Source organism: Eubalaena glacialis, chromosome 8 (genome assembly GCF_028564815.1).
Source record: "Eubalaena glacialis isolate mEubGla1 chromosome 8, mEubGla1.1.hap2.+ XY, whole genome shotgun sequence".
NCBI lineage: Eukaryota > Metazoa > Chordata > Mammalia > Artiodactyla > Balaenidae > Eubalaena > Eubalaena glacialis.
The window spans coordinates 113,726,868-113,747,537 of record NC_083723.1 but is presented as its reverse complement, the minus strand read 5'-3'; the positions used below and the strand labels follow the sequence as shown (position 1 = coordinate 113,747,537).

The window sequence follows — 20,670 nt, the reverse complement described above, 5'->3', positions numbered from 1 at the left end:
CAATAAGTTGCAAATTTATAGACTTCACTTGTGCTAATCATTTTTGAGTTTTTCTTTTCCCCCCAGTGATGGCTGCTTATTCCACTAGGAGCTCTTTGCCCATCAAAATGATGTTTGATGGTGAGGCTAGCAGGGTGCTAGATTGAGCATGTGTTAATTTCTTTGTTCCTAAGGCTGATCAGCATTTTTTAGATAAATGATATTTTGTTAGACTAAATGCTAACAAAAAGTGCCCTACGAGGTAGGTAACAAAAATGTCAACCCAGACACAATCCATTAATTTCTTGAGAATTTCTGGAAGACTTTAGTTTGACCATCAGCACCTGTAACATTCAGGAATAACTATTTTAAAGTGCCATAGCCCTGTAACTGAAGACTGTGTCAAAGTGAATTTGCAGAGCAGGTGAGACGGATTGAAACAGCTATGCTGCTGCTTGTCTTTTTTCTGCCCTGGGATAGGTGTGTAATACCTCATCATATAGGGACGTGAAAGTCGTTATGCCAAATGTTCAGCCACTTGGGAGCCTCCCTTAAATTAACAAGGCTCCTCAAGCTATTTTCTCCTGGGTGCCTTGGAGCAAGTTGCCCTTAGAATATATTAGGAGATGTCAAAGCACCTAATTATTACCCTAATGTGTTAGGGAAAGAATCGTTCTTCCCTGGGGGCATAAGTTAAGCATCACTCTGCACTCTGGATCCCTAAAGGAGGAGAAGTTAAGTAGAATTTGAAAACATCCCTTAGGAAGCAGCTCAGTAAATATGTTAAAACTCCAAACCCTGGTTAATAACTGCAACAGAGAAGAACAATTAGAAAGCAGATGAGATATAAGTCCATTTGTTCTTCTATTCAAAAAATTAGTATGTACTTAATTAGAAACCTGTGCTTTGACTGTCATCATTAGTTGGAGAAACTATTTGCTTTCTCTTGGGCGTATTTTAATTTCCCACATATGTTTTAGAAAAGGGAATCAGGCTTGGCAAAATATTTTGACAGTGTTTCTCTTGGTGAAAGAAATGAGGCTAATATCTCTTAAATGGTTGAAGGTTTAAAATAACTTTGGGAATAAAAATGTAAACAGAAGAGCACTTAGAAGTTTATTTTATATTGTTCTCGTATACGGGTTAATAATTGTATTTTGGTGTATGATCGTACAGGGAAAATCTCTCTTCTGTTTTTCTTTACACACTCCTCCAATAATTCTGCCAGTACTTCACTTCTGACACCAAACGTGTGGATTTCTTTACATGCCAACCAATTCTCCAACACCAGCTGGGTGTCCTATAATTCCATTCAATTCTGACCCTCGCTGGAGTTTGCGTAGACCCCGCAGGTTTAGGGCTCAGTCCTACAAGACTGTCCCCCACTTCAGACACCAATCACAAGTAGTAGGTCCCCAGGTTACCCACAACTTCTGTCTGACTTGCTACAAATTGGAAGTTCCCACCAACTCCTCAGGTTCAATAATTTGCTAGAGTGTCTCAGAGAATCCAGGAAAACAGTTTACTAATTGCAGATCTATTACAAAGGATATTTTAAAGGAAACAGATAAATAACCAGCTGAGGAGATATACACAGGGTGAGGTCTGGAAGGATCCCAAGAACAGGAGCATCTGTCCCCGTGGAGTTTGCGGTGCACCACCTCCCAGCACACAGCTATGTTCACCAGCCTGGAAGCTCTCCGAACCCTGTATGTTAGGAATTTTTATGGAGGCTTCATCACATAGGCATGATTGATTATTAACTCATTTTCCAGCCCCTCTCTTCTCTCCAGGGGAGTGGAGGATAGGGCTGAAAGTTCCAAGATTCTAATCATGCCTTGGTTTTTCTAGACCAGCCCCCATCCAGGGCTCATCAAGAGTCACCGCATTAGAACAAATGACGCTCCTATCACCCAGGAAATCCCAAGGTTTCCAGGTTAGCAGGAACCAGGGACAGAGACCAACACACCTATTTCTTATCATTTTACGATGATGAATGTTTATGTTTTTGAATTCTTTATCCGTGTGACAAGAAAAATTACGATTTAAAAAAAAAAAAAGTTATTTGGTTTTATAAAAGCATGATTGTATTTTTCCCCCTTCCTGTTTAGGCTAATCATAAAGGCTGAATTTTTGCCTGCAAAATATCGAGGCTACATGCTCCCCTTGTCTCAGGTAAGGTGAAATGCGAATTCTTCGGATCAGTCTTCTGATCCTGTAGGATGTGGTGTACATGGTGTTTCTTCTGGTTGGTTGATTGTTCTTTGATTAGCATACTCCTATTACTTGGTACCAGCCAAAGAGCATTAGGGATGCTTGACGCCAGAAGTCCAATTCCAAGGTTTTCTGAGCCAGGATGTATATCATCCAGCAGCAGCATTTAGAACACAGTAACCCCCTCCTCAGGAAACATCCTGCTGGCTGCTTTCACTAGAAGGACAGAAGCTCAGGAATGCAGCTGGGATGAACATTCTCTCCCCACTGGGTCTTCAGTGGAGGGCTACAGCTACCACCCCTTTCAGAGTCTCCCTTGTGGATACTCGGGTCTGCAATTCCATAACTGGCTCATGCCTGTGGGAACTTCTGTAATTGTCTCCTCCCAGCTGAGCCATTTATCCAGGTGAGAAGCTGGGGATGCTCCCCCGCCCTCCTCAGACCCCTGCTGGCTACTGACTAGAGGTTTTGCCTCCAGAAGCTATGTCAATCTAGGTGCCCTTGTACCATCTTTGATGTCATCGTTATCCAAAAGCCCTGACTTTCAGAGCCCAGGAAAGTGATGACCCTTCCCACTGAAGCATTATATATTTGGCAATAAATAAGGCAGTAGGAGAACATTTTAATTTTTATGTTTAATTTTTCTGACACTAAATTTAGGCAACAAAAAAAATTAGAAAGACCCTAATAAATACTGAATGCTAACTCTTTACATTCTTCCCAGCTTTCTTCTTCTGATCTGTGTTAAGATGAACACCCATACTTTCAATAGTTAGGGGTTAGATTTTACACTTAATGTTATTTAATGGGCATAATCCTGTTCAAGCTCATCTGTGAACATTGTCTCTTCCACCTGCTACTCATTCTTTGTCATGCTTCCTGGTTATGCCTTCTCCTTGCTGGTCTTATTTTCCAGGTCTCCTGGGGTCATCTACTGATAATGGATGAGTCCAGTGGTTTTAGCTATCTATGTACCTATTACTTCCCCCAAATTTATCTACAACCAAGAGCATCTCCTTGAACTTCAGACCCAAGTGGCCAGTTACCTGATAGCCACTTGAATATCCTGCAGGCTCCTCAAATACAACATTCGTAGACCTGATCTCTTCATCTTCGTCTGGAGCCTCTTCTGTCCATGTTTCCACTGTCAGTTAATAGCAAGCTCTGTCCCCTCAGTTGTCTGAGCCACACATTCAAGAGCTGTCCTGGACCCCTCCCTTTCTGTCATCACCATTCAACCAATCACCAAGCCCCACTGACTCACCCCCTATTAGTGGACCTACAACTGCAGTGTCCATCAGCAAATCCTGTTGCCTTTACCTCCAAAATGTGTGCCAAATCCATCAGATAAAAAAAAAATTTTTTTTTTTTGCCATTTCACTACTAAAATCCTTTTCAACGCCACATCACCTCTTACCTGATCTACTGCAGTGGCTTATTACGGGCCTTCTTACATGTTGCCTCTTCAGAAAGATCATCCCTGATCATTAAAAGTCACTCTCCATCACATTACTTTTTTTTTTCATAGCCTTATCACTTTCTGAAAAATTCTTTTTTTTTTATAATAGAATTCTTTGGTGATGAAATAGTCACCCCTTAATTAGCCCCCCAAAGGGTCTTTTTAAATATTATCTTCTCTCCATCTCTGTGAGGTGGAATGGAGTTATCATCTACTTCTCATCTTCTGATGGGAAAATAATGCTCAGAATAACACTCAGAATTGTTCTAGTTCCCAGCTCATGGGGCCTGGTCATAGGTGGCTCTCATGTTATTTGTTGATATAAAATGATCTCAAGATAAATTTTTCAGTACAAAAAAGCAGTGTTGAGAAATATTTTTACTATGTTACCATTTGTGAACAAAGAACACATATCCTTATTAGCTTGTGTATGTTTCGAACAGCTTTGGAAGGATGTAAGAAACTGGTGATATTGGTTTCTTCGGAGAAGAGGAACTGGACGGCAGGAAACTAGGAGTAGAGGAGGGTCTGTTCACAGTGCTCTCCTTTGTACCTTGAGTTACGAACCAGTGAATGTATGATTTATTCAAGAGAAAAAAGTCAATGTCTTGGGTCCCAGATTTTTAAAACTTGGGTGACATTGCTGACCCCGTCTTGCTGAGTCTTCCACTTATGGACAAGCAAACAGAGTCGTGGAGAAGTGAAGTAACTTCCCCAGTTCATCCGGGTCCTGGAGGCGGTGCTGCTCCTCAACCAAAGCCTCTCTCCCATCTCACCTTCTTTCGTTCTTTCTTTCTTTTCTTTTTCTTTTTGGCAGCGCAGCTTGTGGGATCTTAGTTCCCCAGCCAGGGATTGAACCTGCACCCTTGGCAGTGAGAGCGAGGAGTCCTAACCACTGGACCGCCAGGGAGCTCCTCCCATCTCACCCACTTGCAATTACAATGCAGAACAGGGTGGCTCCTGGAGGGGGGTTTGGAGCACCAACAGGAGGACTTTACCCTTCCGTCTCTCCGCCAGGTTTTCTGGCTAGCGGGCTCCCTGCTCGTCATCAGCCTGGCTTCCGTGATCATCCCCACCATCGGGTGGCGCTGGCTCATCCGCATCACCTCCATCCCTGGCATCATCCTCACCGTGGCCTTCATGGTAACCAAGCTCATGGGCTCCCTCTTGGCCTCCCCTCCAGCTGGCCCAGTGGCCTTGTTGCCCCACAGATATCTTTCTCATGTCCACCTCTCTCCTTATTTAAGTATCTGTCTCAGTCGGCTCACGTGGAAAGGGTGTTTTGGCAGAGTTAATGCACAAGCCCTGTCATGAAGGTGTGAATGCAGAATATGTCTGGGGGAGAGCAGGCAGTCTGGAATGGCTGGAGTGTGGGGCGCTGGTGGGAGGCCGGCTGGAAAGACAGGCCTGTGTGCAGATTACAAAGGGCCTTGAGGACCGGGGGCACTGGGGGTGTGGAAGGGGTTATGTACTGGGAAGCTGGTACATGGCTGTGTGGAGGCTGTAGGAGGGAAGACAGAAAAGGTCAGAAAAGCAGTTAGAAATGATCAGATTAATCCCAGTGGGTGATGAGGACGACCTGAACCGCCCCCTGGCCGGGGAATGGTGAAGAGGATGCTGCTGGGGAAGATGCTTTGCTGAGGAAGAACCCACTGGCCTTCATTGCGTGGAGGTACCAATGTCCCAGCATCAGCGGAGGGCTGTGCTGTTTTCTGAGTGTGGTGTTCAAAATATGCCGTAATCAGTGGGTTGTAGGCCTCTACAATCAGGCTGGTTCCTCCACTCGTGGGTGCTGGAGGCCCTGCCATGGTCACCCTTTAGGTTCTTGCACTGTGGGAGGTCCTGGGATTCCTGGGGGAGTGGCCGGGTGATGGAGGAGTGGAGAGGCGCCAGGGACCCCGGGCAGCGGCTGTTTACACATTGGATGTAAGAATTTCACTGTGTTAAGTAGGTTGGGTCAAACTGGTGTGAAGCTCAGTATCAGTCCACTGTCGTCCGAGATGGGACAACGATAGGAGAAGGCAACTTTTTGCTCCGCTAGGATTGCAAGAGTACACCTGCTCTATTTGTGCTGTAAAGCTTGCTACATCCTTTCCCATCTCGGGAAACTGGGACAGTGTAGTGTATGGAACCGTGATAGTGGTACCTCTGGGGTCCACAGCAGTTGCAACTCTGGTGTTCTTTGTCATCTGTGCCCAGTTTATTCCTGAATCTGCTCGGTTCAATGTCTCTACCGGGAACACTCAGGCTGCCCTGGTTACACTGGAGCGCATCGCCAAGATGAACCGCTCAGTCATGCCGGAGGGGAAGCTGGTGGAGCCCATCCTGGTGAGTTCTTCTCCCCCAACTAGGGGTCGCCAGAAATCCCCTTAGTGGTGGAAGACTAGAGGAAGGGCAACTGACCCCTCCAATGCAGAAAAGAGCTGAGGGAACTGATACTAAGTCCATCTCCACCGTGAGCCAGGTCGTGCTGTTACCTACTACAACTTTCTAAAAACAATGTTATCGAAGTACAGTTGACTTACAATGTTGTGTTTAATTTGTGCTGTACAGCAAAGTGACTCAGTTATACATATATATATATTCTTTTTCATAATTCTTTTCCATTATGGTTTATCACAGGATATTGAATATAGTTCCATGTCTTATACTGTAGGACCTTGTTGTTTATCCATCCTATAGATAATAGTTTGCATCTGCTAATCCCACACTCCCAATCCATCCCTTCCCCTGCCCCGCCCCCCATGCTTGGCAACCACAAGTCTGTTCTCTATATTTGTGAATTTGTTTTTTTTCATAGATAAGTTCATTTGTGTCATATTTTAGATTCCACATATAAATGATATCATATGATATATGTCTTTCTCTGTCTGACTTACTTCACTTAGTATGATAAGCTCTAGGCCCATCCATGTTGCTGCAAATGGCATTATTTCATTCTTTTTAATGGCTGAGTGGTAATCCATTGTATATATGTACCACATCTTCTTTATCCATTCATCTGTTGATGGACATTTAGGTTGTTTCCATGTCTTGGCAATTGTGAATAGTGCTGCAATGAACACTGGGGTGCATGTATCTTTTTGAATTATAGTTTTGTCTGGGTATATGCCCAGGAGTGGGATTGTTGGATTATATGGCAACTCTATTTTTAGTTTTTTGAGGAACCTCCATACTATTCTCCGTAGTGGCTGCATCAATTTACATTCCCATCAACAGTATAAGAGGGTTCCCTTTCTCCACACCCTCTCCAGCATTTATTATTTGTAGACTTTTTAATGATGGCCATTCTGACTGCCTACCATCACTTTTCTCATCAATGAAATGGAAATAATAACACCTTGCAGAGCTAGTCACATGATTTAGCCCCACTGTTTATAGGGGAGAGGTTGTTTTATAATTTTATTTTCCTTGTATTGACCTTGTCTTATTGATATCAAACGTATAAACCTTATTAAATGATTTTTAAAAATAAAATTTGGCATTTAAATTCTATTGGTTCCAGGACTGTCAAGGTCAATCTGCAATCATTTCTCACACCAGCCCAGACCACCCACTTCACCCATCTGCAGGCAGGTCAGTCACAGGCTCCTGGAAGAGCTTTCCAGCACTGTCCTGCCATCTCCAAGACAGTTTATGTGAGATAGGAATTAACCTCTTGGAATGTTTAGTAAAACTTATCTGTAAAGTAGTTTATCCCTAATATTTATTTTAAGGTGAGTGGTAACAGAATAATTGGGGGGTATCAGAAAGAGGAGTTTTAAAACTATCATTCAGTTTGTGTAAATGTTAATGCCTACTTAGTTTAATACTCTTGATTGAGTCAATTTTGGTAATATATATTTTAGAAAATTGCCCAGTTCATCTGGGCTTTCCAATTTATTGGTATAAAATTATTCCCAGTGTTCCCTTTTGTTTCAAATATCTACTGTGTATGTCTTCTTTTTCACCTTTAGTATTGTTTATTTGTGCCTTCTTTTTTCTGTGGTCCTCTTACTAGAGGTTTGTCTGTTTTATTAAACTTCAAAGAATGAGGGCTTTTTTGTTTTTGTTGTTTTTCTCTTTATTGGTTTTTTTGGTGGTCTCATTAATTTCTACTCCTTATTTTGTTTACTTCTTTGGCTTTTTATGTTCTTCTAGCTTCTTGAGTTCAGTATTTAGCTCATTTATTTTCAGTCTTTTTGATTTTTAATAAACCATTTAGTTGCATTCAGCAAGTTTTGCTACAGAGTAATTTTATTTTTATTTCTATTTTGTAACTGCTATGAGTTTCTCTTTAACCAATGACTTATTTGTTAATGATTTTTTTAATTCTTTGTTTCTAATTTAATTGCATTTTGACCAGAGCATGTTATCAATTATTTGGAATTTATTGAGACTTCTTTTGTTCTCTACATAGTGACTTTTTATTAATATTCCATGTGTGCTTAAGTAGAACATGTGTTCTCATTGAGCATATATATTGTTATATTCAATATAATTGTGCCATGTAAATATCTGATACCTGTTCTAGATTTTGCCAGGTTCAGCTAACAGTTTTTCAATAAGACGATGGTTTTGTTAGTTTCTCCTTATAGGCCTGACAGTTTACTCCATATAGTTTGAGGCTATCTTGCTGCATCCTAGCATACGATTGACTTATTCAGTGTGTGGATTGATCTGACTACCTGAAATATTTCTTTATAGTGCTTTGGGCCTTAAATTTTATTTTCTTTCATACTAATATGTCAGAACTAGTTTGGGTTAATGTTTTCCTGGTGTACCTTTTTCTAGCTCTTCATTTTAGCTTGTTTATGTTGCTTTGCTTTAAACATATTTCTTATAAGTAAATAGCTGATCTTGTTTTTCATTCAATCTGATAGTCTGTATCTTTTAATAATGAGTTTGATCCATTTGTATCTATTGTGATTACTGACATACTTGCACCTACCTCTGTTGTTCATTTTCTATTTCTTCTTAACTGTGTCTTTCCTTTTCTGCTTTCTTTCTCCTTTCTCCTTCTATTAGATTGATTCAGTTTGCTCCACTCGCCAACCCCTACCCCCATATTTCCTTCTACTGGCTTGGAATTTATGCATTCTATTTCTTTTATTACAGCCCTTAAATAGTGAAAATATGCACCTACAATAGCTAATGTCATTTGGTATCTTTATCTGCCTTCTGAACAATACAAGAACCTTAAACATGTTCATTCTGATTTGCCCATCTCATCTTCCAAATCATTTTTGCCTGGTATTTTAATTTCATATTGTTCATAAGTTGCCCTGAATTAGACATTATTTTAAAGTCAGTATCTATTTAGATTTATTAATGTTTTTATTACTTTTTTATTGGTGTCAAACTTAATTTTTACAACCGCATTCTTGTATCCCTCTCTTTTTGTTGGGTTAATTTGGTTTCACATTTAATATGTAAATGTTGGATCTATGTCAGTTTAATTGGATATAAGAAGCATGGTACAGATCTAGCTTTGTCATATCCAAATAGCTAACCAGTTGCACTTATGTATTTTTATTGAATAATCCATCCCCTATATATTTGAATCTATTGTTGAATATTATGTTCTAATTGATAGGTTTGTAGATTCAAATATATATGAGATTTATTATATAATAAATAGAGCATTTTATATCTTTGGGAAAAAGGTACAGGTTAATTGTTGGTCTAATATAGCACTCTTAATTATAGTATTTTATAATACAATTTTCATATTTAGTAAGGTACTTACCCCTTATCAAAGTTCTTTTTCAGAATCTTCCAAGCTATTTTCTCAGTCCTAGTTTTCTAGAACAACTTGGAAGTGAAGTGGGAGTGAAGATCTCTTTGAGATCCTATTTTCATTTCCTTTGGATATTTACCCAGAGGTGGGATTGCTGGATCATACAGCAGTTCTATTTTTCATCTTCTGAGGAATAGCCCTACTGCTTTCCACAGTGGCTGCACCACTTTATGGCAGAGCCTCTTCTTGACCCAGCTCTTGCTCCATATGCCTGAGCCGGGACCAGAGCAGCAACAGCTGTCCCCACCCGCCTCCCCAGATCTGACTCTCTCAGGGATTGTGTGGCAACAGCAGGACAGGTGATGTCCAAATGTACAGTTCTTAAGTGTCCTACACACAAGTGAGAGGTAGGCTTTTCTGGGTGTTTCTGACTGGTTTCCCAGGACATCACTGATGACAAAAACATTGTAATCCCACTGCCACCTGGCCTGCTGCTGGACGTGTTAAGTGTGAGATAGAGTGTGCTCAATAATAATGCAAAAATGAGGATTAAATGTCCCAAACTTCCCCACACTCACAATTGTAGTTTGGTAAGGTATTCTCACTTTGCCTTGTGGAGTGTTTCCCCTAATTATTACACATGCCTCAAAACCTAATTGGGAAATAAGAAACTCAGACTTCTGGGGAGCTCCCTGGCGGTCCAGTGGTTAGGATTCTGTGCTTCCATTGCCGGGGGCACGGGTTCAATTCCTGACTGGGAAACTAAGATCCCGTGTGCTGTGTGGTGTGGCCAAAAACAAAGAAAGAAACTCAAGCTTTCTTCCAAAGAATTAAGGATGATTCTGTTATGCTAATTTATTTTCTGGAGTTTGGAAATAAGCTCTTGTGGTTCAGAGGTCAGGACCCTACTAGTAGGCAGTATCGGATAACTCCCACCTTCCTACCAAGATACTGACAATTACATCTTATCATGCAAAGCATGGTGGGAAGACTAATTAGTTGCTAGGCAACAATGATTAAATGAAGGAAGTGATTATGCTTTGAAGAGACTGGCACATAATCTTTAAGTGGCTATGAAATTTTGATTGTCAATATATAAAAAATAAAATTGGTTGCAGAGAGAGAAAAAAATCTTAGCAGAGACAATTAACTCAAAACCATGGACAGTTGAATGATCATGAGGGTCCAATTCCAACCATTTTTGATGCGTATTTTTTCCTTTGAACCCAGTAGTTGTTCCAAGACTGAAGAGCACCGAGGTTACTTCTCTCCTCTTTCCTTTTTTCCTCCTCCTTTTCCCTCCCCCTCCACCCTCCTTCTCCACCTCCTATCCCCCATCCCTCATACCCGTCCTCCCTCCACCACCTTCCCTCTGCCACTGTGTATTAGTTCACTTGGGCTGTCACAACAAAATAGCACACACTGGGTGGCTTAAACAACAGAGATTAATTTTCTCACAATTCTGGAGGCTAGAAATCCAAGGTCAATGTGTTGCAGAGCTGATTTCTTCTGAGGTCCCTTCCCTTGCCTTTTAGATGTCCATCTTCTCCCTGTGTCTTCACATCATCTTCCCTCTGTGTATGTCTGTGTTTTAATCTCCTCTTTTCATAAGAACATCAGTCATAATTGGATTACAGTCCACCCTAATGAGCTCATTTTAGCTCAGTTACCTCTCTTTTTTTTTTTTTTTGGCTGCACCATGCAGCTTGCAGGATCTTAATCTCCCCGACCAGGGCCCAGGCAGTGAAAGCGCCAAATCCTAACCACTGGACCACCAGGGAATTCCCCAGTGACCTCTTTAAAGACCCCATCTCCAAATACAGCCCCACTCTGAGGGTTAGGACTTCAACATATGAATTTGGAGTAACACAATTCTCATAAGAACCGCCCTCCCTCCTCCAGCCTCTCTATATTCTCAGCGGTCCCTCAACATTCTCCTTCCTCCCTCCTCCCTCTCACTGTACATCCTTCCCCTTTCTCCTCCTCCCTTCTTCCTCCCACTTTACTTCTCTTGACTTCAGCTTGCTGCCTCCATCCATCATGCCCATTAGATGATCTTGTTCTTCTCCACAGTGGTCTATTGAGCAAGGCCCTGTGGATACAGAGCTATAAACAATAGACCCTGCCTTCAGGTCTCTTAAATCTGGTTAGAGAGATGAGACGCACGTAGGAAAGAATCAATAACAAAACAGAGCCCAGATGCTTAGAACCAGGTGAGTGGCCCAGGTAGCAGAGTGTGTAGGATCCGAGCGGAGAGGTGACCGTAAGCCAGTGGGAGCCACCTTCAGAGAGAAGTGGGGCAGACACTGCGCACTGAAAGGAGAGGCAGCCTCAGGGGAAGAAGAAGGCCACTGATGGTAGGAGGAACAGTGTGAGACCAAAGGTGGGAATGCGCAGTGAGTTTGGTCACATTGGTGGCCGTCAGAGTGCCATGCAGAGGAGGCTGGGCAAGATGCTATGGGCAGTGGAGCCTCTGCAGCTTCACTCCCAAGACGCTGAGATGAAAGGCTTTGGGGGCTGTCTGAGGACGGGTCACACCATGCAGGAGGTGAATAAGTCCACCCATTTGGATTGCAACCAAAGGTTCAGAACCAAATGACTTATTAGGATAAAATGTATATATTTTATAATGACATGACTCTCCAATGACACTTGGGGCGGTGAGGGGACCATAGTCACATCTAAACCCAGGAGACATGGCAGAGAGGCAGATGGGCAGGACTCAGGAATGGTACACGGGAAACTGGGAGTCCAGACTGGCTCTGCCTCCAAACAGCTGTGTGATCTTAGGCAGGTCACTTACCCGCTCTGGGCCATATATTCTGTGTTGGAAAATGGGAGGATAGGGCTAGATTAGAGGTTTTCCAAAGATGAGTAACCAGAGCCCCGATACGTAAAGCAGATGAAAGTGGAGTGTCAGTTGCTCAAGTCCTCCCACAATGAAATCCAGGAGCTGAGCCTGAAAGTTGGGGGCGGGGGGTGTGTGGGGCAAAAGACCTCTAAGTTCTCTGCAAGCTCTTTCGGTGACGATAAAATCCAGGACTCCCAGACCACACTTCTGGACTCCCTAGGGGGGCCTGTAATCCCAGGTCAATTTGTGAGAAAAGAATAGTTGGTTTTCAACTGAGCACCTCCTCCACCCCCCAAGCATTCCTAGCTTTACATAAAAATCCATTACTGCCCAATCATATATAACCCATCCTTATTTATTTTGATCCAAACATACTTAGTAGGCACTGACTATGGACAAGAACTTTTACAAATTACCCTAAAGACACACAAAGAAATTGGGCACTGTATCCTCTTTTCAAATTTAGGCTGCTTGTTTTTTGCACAAGCCTCACACTCTTTTTTAATGTTAGGTTTTTTCATCTTAATGTTAAAAGACTCTCCCATCAGTTTTATAGTTGCATTTCATGTATACTCCTATTTTCCATACTCCACCCCACCTCTCGCCAGCACTGGTGAGAAGAGGAAGAGTGAAAGGGTTAGAATCTTAAATTCAATGAGTTTTGGTACTTGACAATGATAATAAAAAGTATGCAAAGACTGATTGGCTGAGATGAATGTGTTAAAAACAGTATTTATGTGAGGAGTCTCCGGGGAGCTGAGTGGCTATCTCACCCTGCCACAGTCCCATGTTGTTCTTATTTTCTGTGATTTAAAAGATTAGAGTCACCTTTGCCTGTCTTTAACCCACGAAATCTGTTCTGTCTCCCCTTTCACTACCCCAGGAAAAAAGAGGAAGATTTACAGACTTATTGGATGCTAAATATTTACGGACCACGTTACAGATCTGGGTCATATGGTAAGAATGGTATTATTTCAAAGCTAGGTTTAAATAAACAAGCATTTCAGTGGGAGAAAGCCCACTGAAGTAAATCCCTTCTGAGTGCTCTGGGGAGAAAACACAAGGCAGACACCAGCAATGCTTTATCTTTCTGCTAATACCACCAACCAAAAAATAGATATAAAATAACAATATAAAAAGAAAGAGAAAGAAAAAAAATCCAAATCATCTACAGTTTTTAAATTTTTCATCTGAGTGTATGAGCTCTGTACTAACCGTTTGCAGCCTGGTCTCTTCCCTCACCACATTCCAGGAACTGATCCTTTGAGGTCACTGAGAATCAAATTCAAAGGAATAGACTCAGTGGTCCTCTCTATGCAGCCATGACCTTGAGTAAGCAAAGATTTTCTAAGCAGGACACAAAAAGTGCTAACTCTAAAGGAAAAGATTGATGAGTTTGCCTGCATTAAATTAGGAACTCTGTGTCCTGAGAAATCATGAAGAGCCTGAAAGGTAAGCCACCAATTGAGAGAAGAAATTTCCAATATATATGTCCAACAAATTATATATACATGTTCTATATATTATTAATATATATTTCTATTATATAATTTTTTTTCAACAAGAAAAACATACACAACCCAGTAGAGAAATAGGCAAAAGACTTGAACAGGCACTTGACCAAAAATGTGTATCAAATAAACATATGAAACATGTTCAACCTTACAGGCACCAGGGAAATGCAAATTAAAACCAAATGAGACGCCATTACAAATCCACCCAAATGGCTAAAATTAAAAAGACTGGGGACTTCCCTGGGGGTGCAGTGGTTAAGAATCTGCCTGCCAATGCAGGGGACAAGGGTCTTCTCCCTGGTCCGGGAAGATCCCACATGCCGAGGAGCAACTAAGCCTGTGTGCCACAACTACTGAGCCTGCATGCTGCAACTCCTGAAACCTGCACACCTAGAGCCCGTGTTCTGCAATGAGGAGTAGCCCCCGCTCGCTGCAACTAGGGAAAGCCCGCATGCAGCAATGAAGACCCAACGCAGCCAAAAATAAATTAAAAAAAAGAAAAAAGTTTGAAAAGATAACTTTAAAAAAAATTTTTTTAATGAAATTAACAAGACTGACCACGTTGGGAAGGATGTAAAGTAACTGGAATATTCCTGCCCTCCTGATTGGCATTCAAATTAGTACAACCACTTTGGAAAACTGTTTAGAGGTTTCTATTACAGTTGGAAGTATGCATAGCCTATGGCTCAGCAATTCTACTCCTAGATTTATACCCAACAGAAATACATAGTAAAATAAACTAGCATTATATTATTTGTAACAACTCCAACTACAAACAACCCACATGCCCATCAACAGGTATAATGGATAGATTCTGTTATATTCATAAAATAGAATACTACACAGTAATAAAAATGAGAAAATTGGTGCTCTGCGCTCAACATGGCTGAATCTTACAAATGTAATAATGAGCAAAGAAAGTCAGACACACAGAATACATATTATGTGGTTCCATTTATATAAAGATTCAAAAGAGTGGAAACTAATCTATAGTGTTTGAATTCAGGAAAGTGGTTGTCTATTTGCCATTCCCAGATATAATCACTAAAAATAGGTTGGCGTCTCCTCTTGAGACTCTTTAATTTTTAAAATACTCTTAATATTTGAGGAATTCCCCGGTAGACTAGTGGTTAGGAGTTGGCGCTGGCACTGCCGTGGCCTGGGTTCAATCCCTGGTCGGGGAACCGAGATCCCGCAAGCTGCGTGGTGTGACTGAAAAAAAAATACACTTAATATATGGAAATTAAACAAAAAAAATATTAAAGCTACCTTAATAACAAGGAGAAATATTGTGATTATTGTCTTCTTCTTCAATATTTCATTATGAGAATTTTTAAACGCACATGAAAGTAGGGAGGATACCATGATGAACCCTGATTTATTCATTGCCCAGATCTGACAATCACTGATATCTACACATATTTACTTCAGCTGTTTTTTTCTGTTCTGAAGTATTTTCAGGCAGGCCCTAGACTTCATGCCATTTCATCCCCAGATACTTCATTAAGAATCTCAACTACTTGAGGACATTTTCTTAGATGATTCCAATCCTAAAATCACACCAACGAGATTAACAATCATCACTTTAATATCGTCCACTATGCAGATCATATGTGATTTTCCTTGATTGTCCGCATCTGTCTTTTACACGTGGCTTTTACAACCATTTCTGTAAAAATGAGAGAGGCATGAGGGGGGATTCTGGGAGGCTGATATTCTTTTTCTTTTTCTTTTTTTTCGCCAAGCAGCTTGTGGGATCTTAGTTCCCTGACCCGGGATCGGACCCGGACCCTCGGTATTGAAAGCACAGGGTCTTAACCACTGGACCGCCAGCGAATTCCCCTGATATTCTTTTTCTTGACTTTGATATAGGAACTTTTCTGTATGTTATGTTTATATCTCAATAAAAATATCTATTAAAGAATAGACAGAAAAAAAGATAGTAAGAAAACATCAAGCAAAAGCAAAAACCTTCCGTAGCTTCATGGCGTCCGAAAGGCAGAATTCTAAGATGATGCCCAAGAGTTCCAACACCTGGGGATTCAATCAAACACTAATTTGGATGTAGACGTGAAGGGACTGTAGATGTAATTAAGGTTACGAGCCTTAAAATAGGGAGAGTATCCTGAATTAGGCAGGTGGGCTCAATATTATCACTTGAGTCTTTAAAAGTAGAGAAATCTCTCCAGCTGGAGTCAGAGATGCGGCAGAAGAGAAAGCGTGAGGTGAGGCAGAAGGAGAGCTTCAGTGCATGAGAAGGACGCGACCTGCTGTTGCTGGCTTCACAGACAAGGAATGAAGGAAGCCTGCAGAAGCTGAAAACCACTGGTCAACAGCCAGCAAGGAAATGGACACGAGTTCTACACCCCCGTGCAGCTGGATTCTGCCAACCATCTGGGTGAGCCTGGAGATGGATTCTTCCCCAGAAAGTAGAGCAGCCCTGCCCGCACCTTCATTTCTGCCACGTGAGACTCCGAGCAGAGAAGTCAGCCAGAGCTGCTGAACTGCGGACCTCCAGAACTGTGAGATACTCACTGTGCTAAAGCACTGGGTTTGTGCTAACTTGTTGCAGCAGCTGCAGAAAACAAACTGTTGCGGGGTCTAAGCTCCTCCTGCTTGCCACATGACAGGCCAATAAGAGACAATGTGTTGGGGCGAGTAATAGCGACTTTATTCCGAAAGCCAACAGGCGGAGAAGATGGTGGACTAAACTCTTAAAGAACCATCTTAACTTGGAAGAGAATTCAGGCTGCTTTTATGCTAAGGGAAAAGGGGAAGCGGGAGGGGTCAAGATTAAAGGGTAAAGGTGGGTTGAAGACTTCCTGGAGCCACCTGGCCTTCAAGGGAAGCATAACATTTCTTTGTTCTGCTTGCTCACAAGGCTGCATCACAAGGCTCCTGCAAAACTTCAAGTCGTTAGCAGTTATCTTTACTTTACCACACTTATCTCTGCTTATTTGCTAGCTGAAAACGAACTTATCTACAAATAGTAGCCATAACTAACCCGGGACCACCTGGGATGGGAACTTTCTTCAGGGAACTTAATAAGCTGTTGGGGCACAAGCAACATTTCTCTAATATTTAACTCTTTATGGTCAGGGCTAAAGTAACAGTACATAAGCTGTAGAATGAGGGAGACGGTTTCAACGCAGTGTTGGTTCTGTTCTGCCTCTTAAAAAATTCTTCCTGGCCTGAGGGGTCCTCCCCCATCTAGTTCCATCCTGCTTTTTCTTGCAAATCCATTTCCCACCATACAGCCTCCGCTGAAGGCCACCCCCTGGTATCCCCTTGAAACGTGTCCCCACTTTCCACTCCCCTCCCCTCCCTACAGCGTGCCTTCCACCTGAGAAGCTCTCCCCACGTCTCCCCACCTCTCACGGTGCTACCCCTCCTTCAGGCCTGGTGACAGCCTTTGCTAATGTCCATCTTTTCTTCCAGGCTGGGCATCTCTTTCGCCTACTACGGGGTCATCCTGGCCAGTGCGGAGCTGCTGGAGCAGGACCTGGTCTGTGGCTCGCGGTCGGAGTCGGAGGCAGTGGTGACCGTAGGGGTCTCGGAGGAGAGCCAGAGCCCCTGCCACTGCCAGGTGTTTGCCCCTTCCGACTACCAGACCATGATTATCAGCACCGTTGGCGAAATTGCTCGTAAGTATCTCTCTGTATTGGGTGGCTCTCTGTTTTGGGTGGGGGACATGCAACTCAGAGTCTCAGAGGAGAGAAGAGTGACCTGTCATACACTTGACTCCTTGGTAGAAATGGACGAGTCCCCAAATCATGCTGAGGTGTCTCCAGTGCAGATCAGTGTGGGGAGAAGTCTGGAGGAGTGGAGCTTTGAATTAGTGCATCGTATGAATTCTAAGATGCATTCCCCTACATTGTAACATCTCTGAAACTGGGATGTGTCTCACAATGGCTTGTTAGATTTCAGTTGGAAGCACTGTTTCTGCTTTAATAGACATAAAATAATGGTACTTAAAAATCAATGGCACCTTGAATTTGAAAAACAGTATTAAACATTTAAAATACAGGTCTAGCAAGTTGGCAGTTTACAATAGACCTACATGCTGTAATAAGCATCCTGGGCATAAAATATCCTTCATATACTCCAGTGCTTGTCATTCTCGGATCCCCGTGGGAAAAGCATATTGAAGGAGTCATGAAGTTGATGACAGTGTGACTGGGTCTTGGCTGGAATACGCATGACGTTTGGATTAAGTTGCTTCTTTCTGAAATGACAGGGAGGAATCCATGCCATTCTTAATAAGTGCCATTTGCTTTCAAGGTTCTGAAAATTGTCTTTGTCATTTTTTTCCTAGTGAATCCTTTAAATATCCTGGGCATTAATTTCCTGGGAAGACGGCTGAGCCTTTCTATTACCATGGGATGTACAGCTTTATTCTTCCTTCTCCTCAATATTTGCACTTCAAGGTATTTGCTGTCTGGTTGCTTTAATGCAATCTAGTTTTGTGCAGTGGTTTTAAAATGAGGTCTCCTGACCCATGGCCTTCAGTGGAGGTTAGGGGCAAGTCCCTTTCACCAAGAGAGTAGAGTACAGGCTGCTCGTTTGACTAGAACGATCAAACAAGCCCCTGGTACCTGCCCCTGCCCCTCCCACTCCCCTCTTCCTCCTGAGCCAGGTCCATCTTCAGCACCCACAGGACATGGGTACCAGCGTGGGAGTATTCTGTTCGCTTAGCAAGATATTTAGGATCTTTATGCAAAGCTTCCTGGAGAATGGAGACGCCGGTTGTTTACCAAATGACCTGCACGTTGTCAAGATAGTGATGTAGACAGCATACCTGTGGTGGGAAAATTCATTGCACTCTGATTTTGTGACCCTAGAGTGGGCCTCATTTATAATATATATGACTTATTCTGCAAACTGTCTGTACCATTTTCCAAGGGTGGTGGCAGAGGTGTGCTCACCTTGGGGGGCTGGGCTGGAACGGCACACTTTGGGGGAACAGGATTGAAGGATTGAGTCAGGCTTTTGCTTTAGGACCCCACAGTCAGGCCAGCTGAGGGGCAGCACCTCCCTCGGGACCCGGTCTTCAGGGATGTGTGTTGGCATCTGTCACGTACTGGGGTCGGGGCCCCGGAAGGCCCTCCGTGTTGCCTTTGGTAACGTCTCGCTTCTGGTTCCCTAGTGCCGGCCTCATCGGCTTCCTCTTCATGCTGAGGGCTTTGGTGGCGTCCAACTTCAACACCATCTACATTTACACCGCTGAGGTTAGTTTTGGGGAAGGGGTTGGTTACATCAAGGTGTGCGAGGTGAGCTACTTAGAGCAGGTGTTTGTCTATAGATCACGCATCCCTGGCTTCTGTTGACTTTTGATGATTTTCTAAAAACATCCTATTAAGATGACACCAGAAGGTTTATTTGATGTGGCCTTTCTCCTGCCCCATGGGGTCTAGTGAAAGCCAGTCTCTAAGAAGAAAGATAGGACCTTCTCCCTTTCTCACTAAACTGCATCCATGTAAAAAACAACTCTTGCCCTCATACCGTGCTTCCCGAAGAAATAGGGATAGGGCCCGGTACCTGCATGTTGCTGATAAAATGTAAAACACCTTATTTCTCCCTTTTGAAAATTAGAATGTATTTTTCACCTTTATTCTTTTGAAAGATCACATCCCACTCTGTCTGTTGTTTGTTGTAGGTAGCTTAAATTCGAATATAATAGTAATTTATTCTTAATTTATTGAATTACTATATCTACTTAATACATCTACTTCTGAGGAGCTTCTCAGAAACCACCATTTTAAAGAGCAAATATTCCTAGAAATAAGCAATATCTGAGTAGGAAACTTAGTAATTTAACTGGTTTTGCCTTTCGTTGAGCCAGAGAAAGTGGTGTTATAGGGACTGCTAAAGCTGCATTCATCTTCATCTTGGGAAAGGTAGAAGTCTGTTTAGAATACAGATGACATATCAAAACCACAGAGAAAAAGATTCTTTTCCCCTCACATAGATAAAAATAGGAAATTATGACACATTTGACATATATGTAGTATTTCATTTAGTTCCATTAACAATCTTCTAAAATTATTGTGAATTTGTGAACTTAAAAGTCTATGTGTATTGTGGTGTGCTTCTAAAATTATATTTGGAATATTCAATTTAACATATTTTGGGATGTGTTCATTTAAAGGGTCGTTCCTAAGTATTTTTTCCCTGATACTTATTGCTTAAAAAAAAAAGTGTACCTGAAGTTGCTGTCTTCTATTATTTCATCTCCTAGAATTGTCACAAATGAACAAAAAAAATTGATATTAGAGCAAAGATCATCTGTATGTATCTGAATCCATTGTTTTCAATAGCCAGCAGCCTCATTTTCTAGAAAAAACCTCTGTGAAAAGACACTCCACCCCCAGACATTCTTATAAATATAGCAGTGCCCCCCGGGGCAGGAAAGCATCTTGTGTTTTGCATTTGGCAGATGGTGGGTAACACGATGCGGCCAAGTAAAGAGGCCACGTGCTTTGCTTTAGTGAATTGATGAAAACTGATCAGTATTTATAGCGTTAAGAGAAAAATTTCTAAAATTAAAAGAAGCATTCTTTCATATATTCTCCTTAAAATCTTCTTTATTAAATACTATTTGCTTATTTATTAAGAACTCTGAATCAGTGAAGTACAGATTAATGAGGTTTTACTATAAATGCAAGAAAGTTGCAGCAAGAAAGTAGACTGCGCCATAAGATCTTGCAACACAAACATGGTGAATGGTGTAGCATGTATGTGGCACTCTCGTCGATTCTTTTCACTGTATCTGTATTAAAGGTTTGGTTGGATTGTTATTATTTGGGGAGTATTTTCTTTCCATTCAGTAGAACCACCTTTATACGTTTATAGCTCTAAAGTGGAAATCTTCTGTCTGATTGCAAGTACCTTTCTAAAATTACGTTTGGAATATTAAACACATATTTTGGAATTT

General features: G+C 42.0%; 1 protein-coding gene across 1 annotated transcript in view; it reads left to right on the top strand.

The window, feature by feature from the left end:
• SVOPL (SVOP like) overlaps positions 1-20,670 on the top strand; it is a 77,513-nt gene that overhangs the window by 17,540 nt on the left and 39,303 nt on the right. Inside the window, exons 7-13 of the mRNA XM_061198792.1 lie at positions 2,091-2,154; positions 4,670-4,795; positions 5,852-5,980; positions 13,106-13,179; positions 17,175-17,380; positions 18,052-18,163; positions 18,883-18,964. Of these exons, the coding sequence (XP_061054775.1) occupies positions 2,091-2,154; positions 4,670-4,795; positions 5,852-5,980; positions 13,106-13,179; positions 17,175-17,380; positions 18,052-18,163; positions 18,883-18,964 (793 nt within the window). The remainder of the gene's footprint in view (positions 1-2,090; positions 2,155-4,669; positions 4,796-5,851; positions 5,981-13,105; positions 13,180-17,174; positions 17,381-18,051; positions 18,164-18,882; positions 18,965-20,670) is intronic.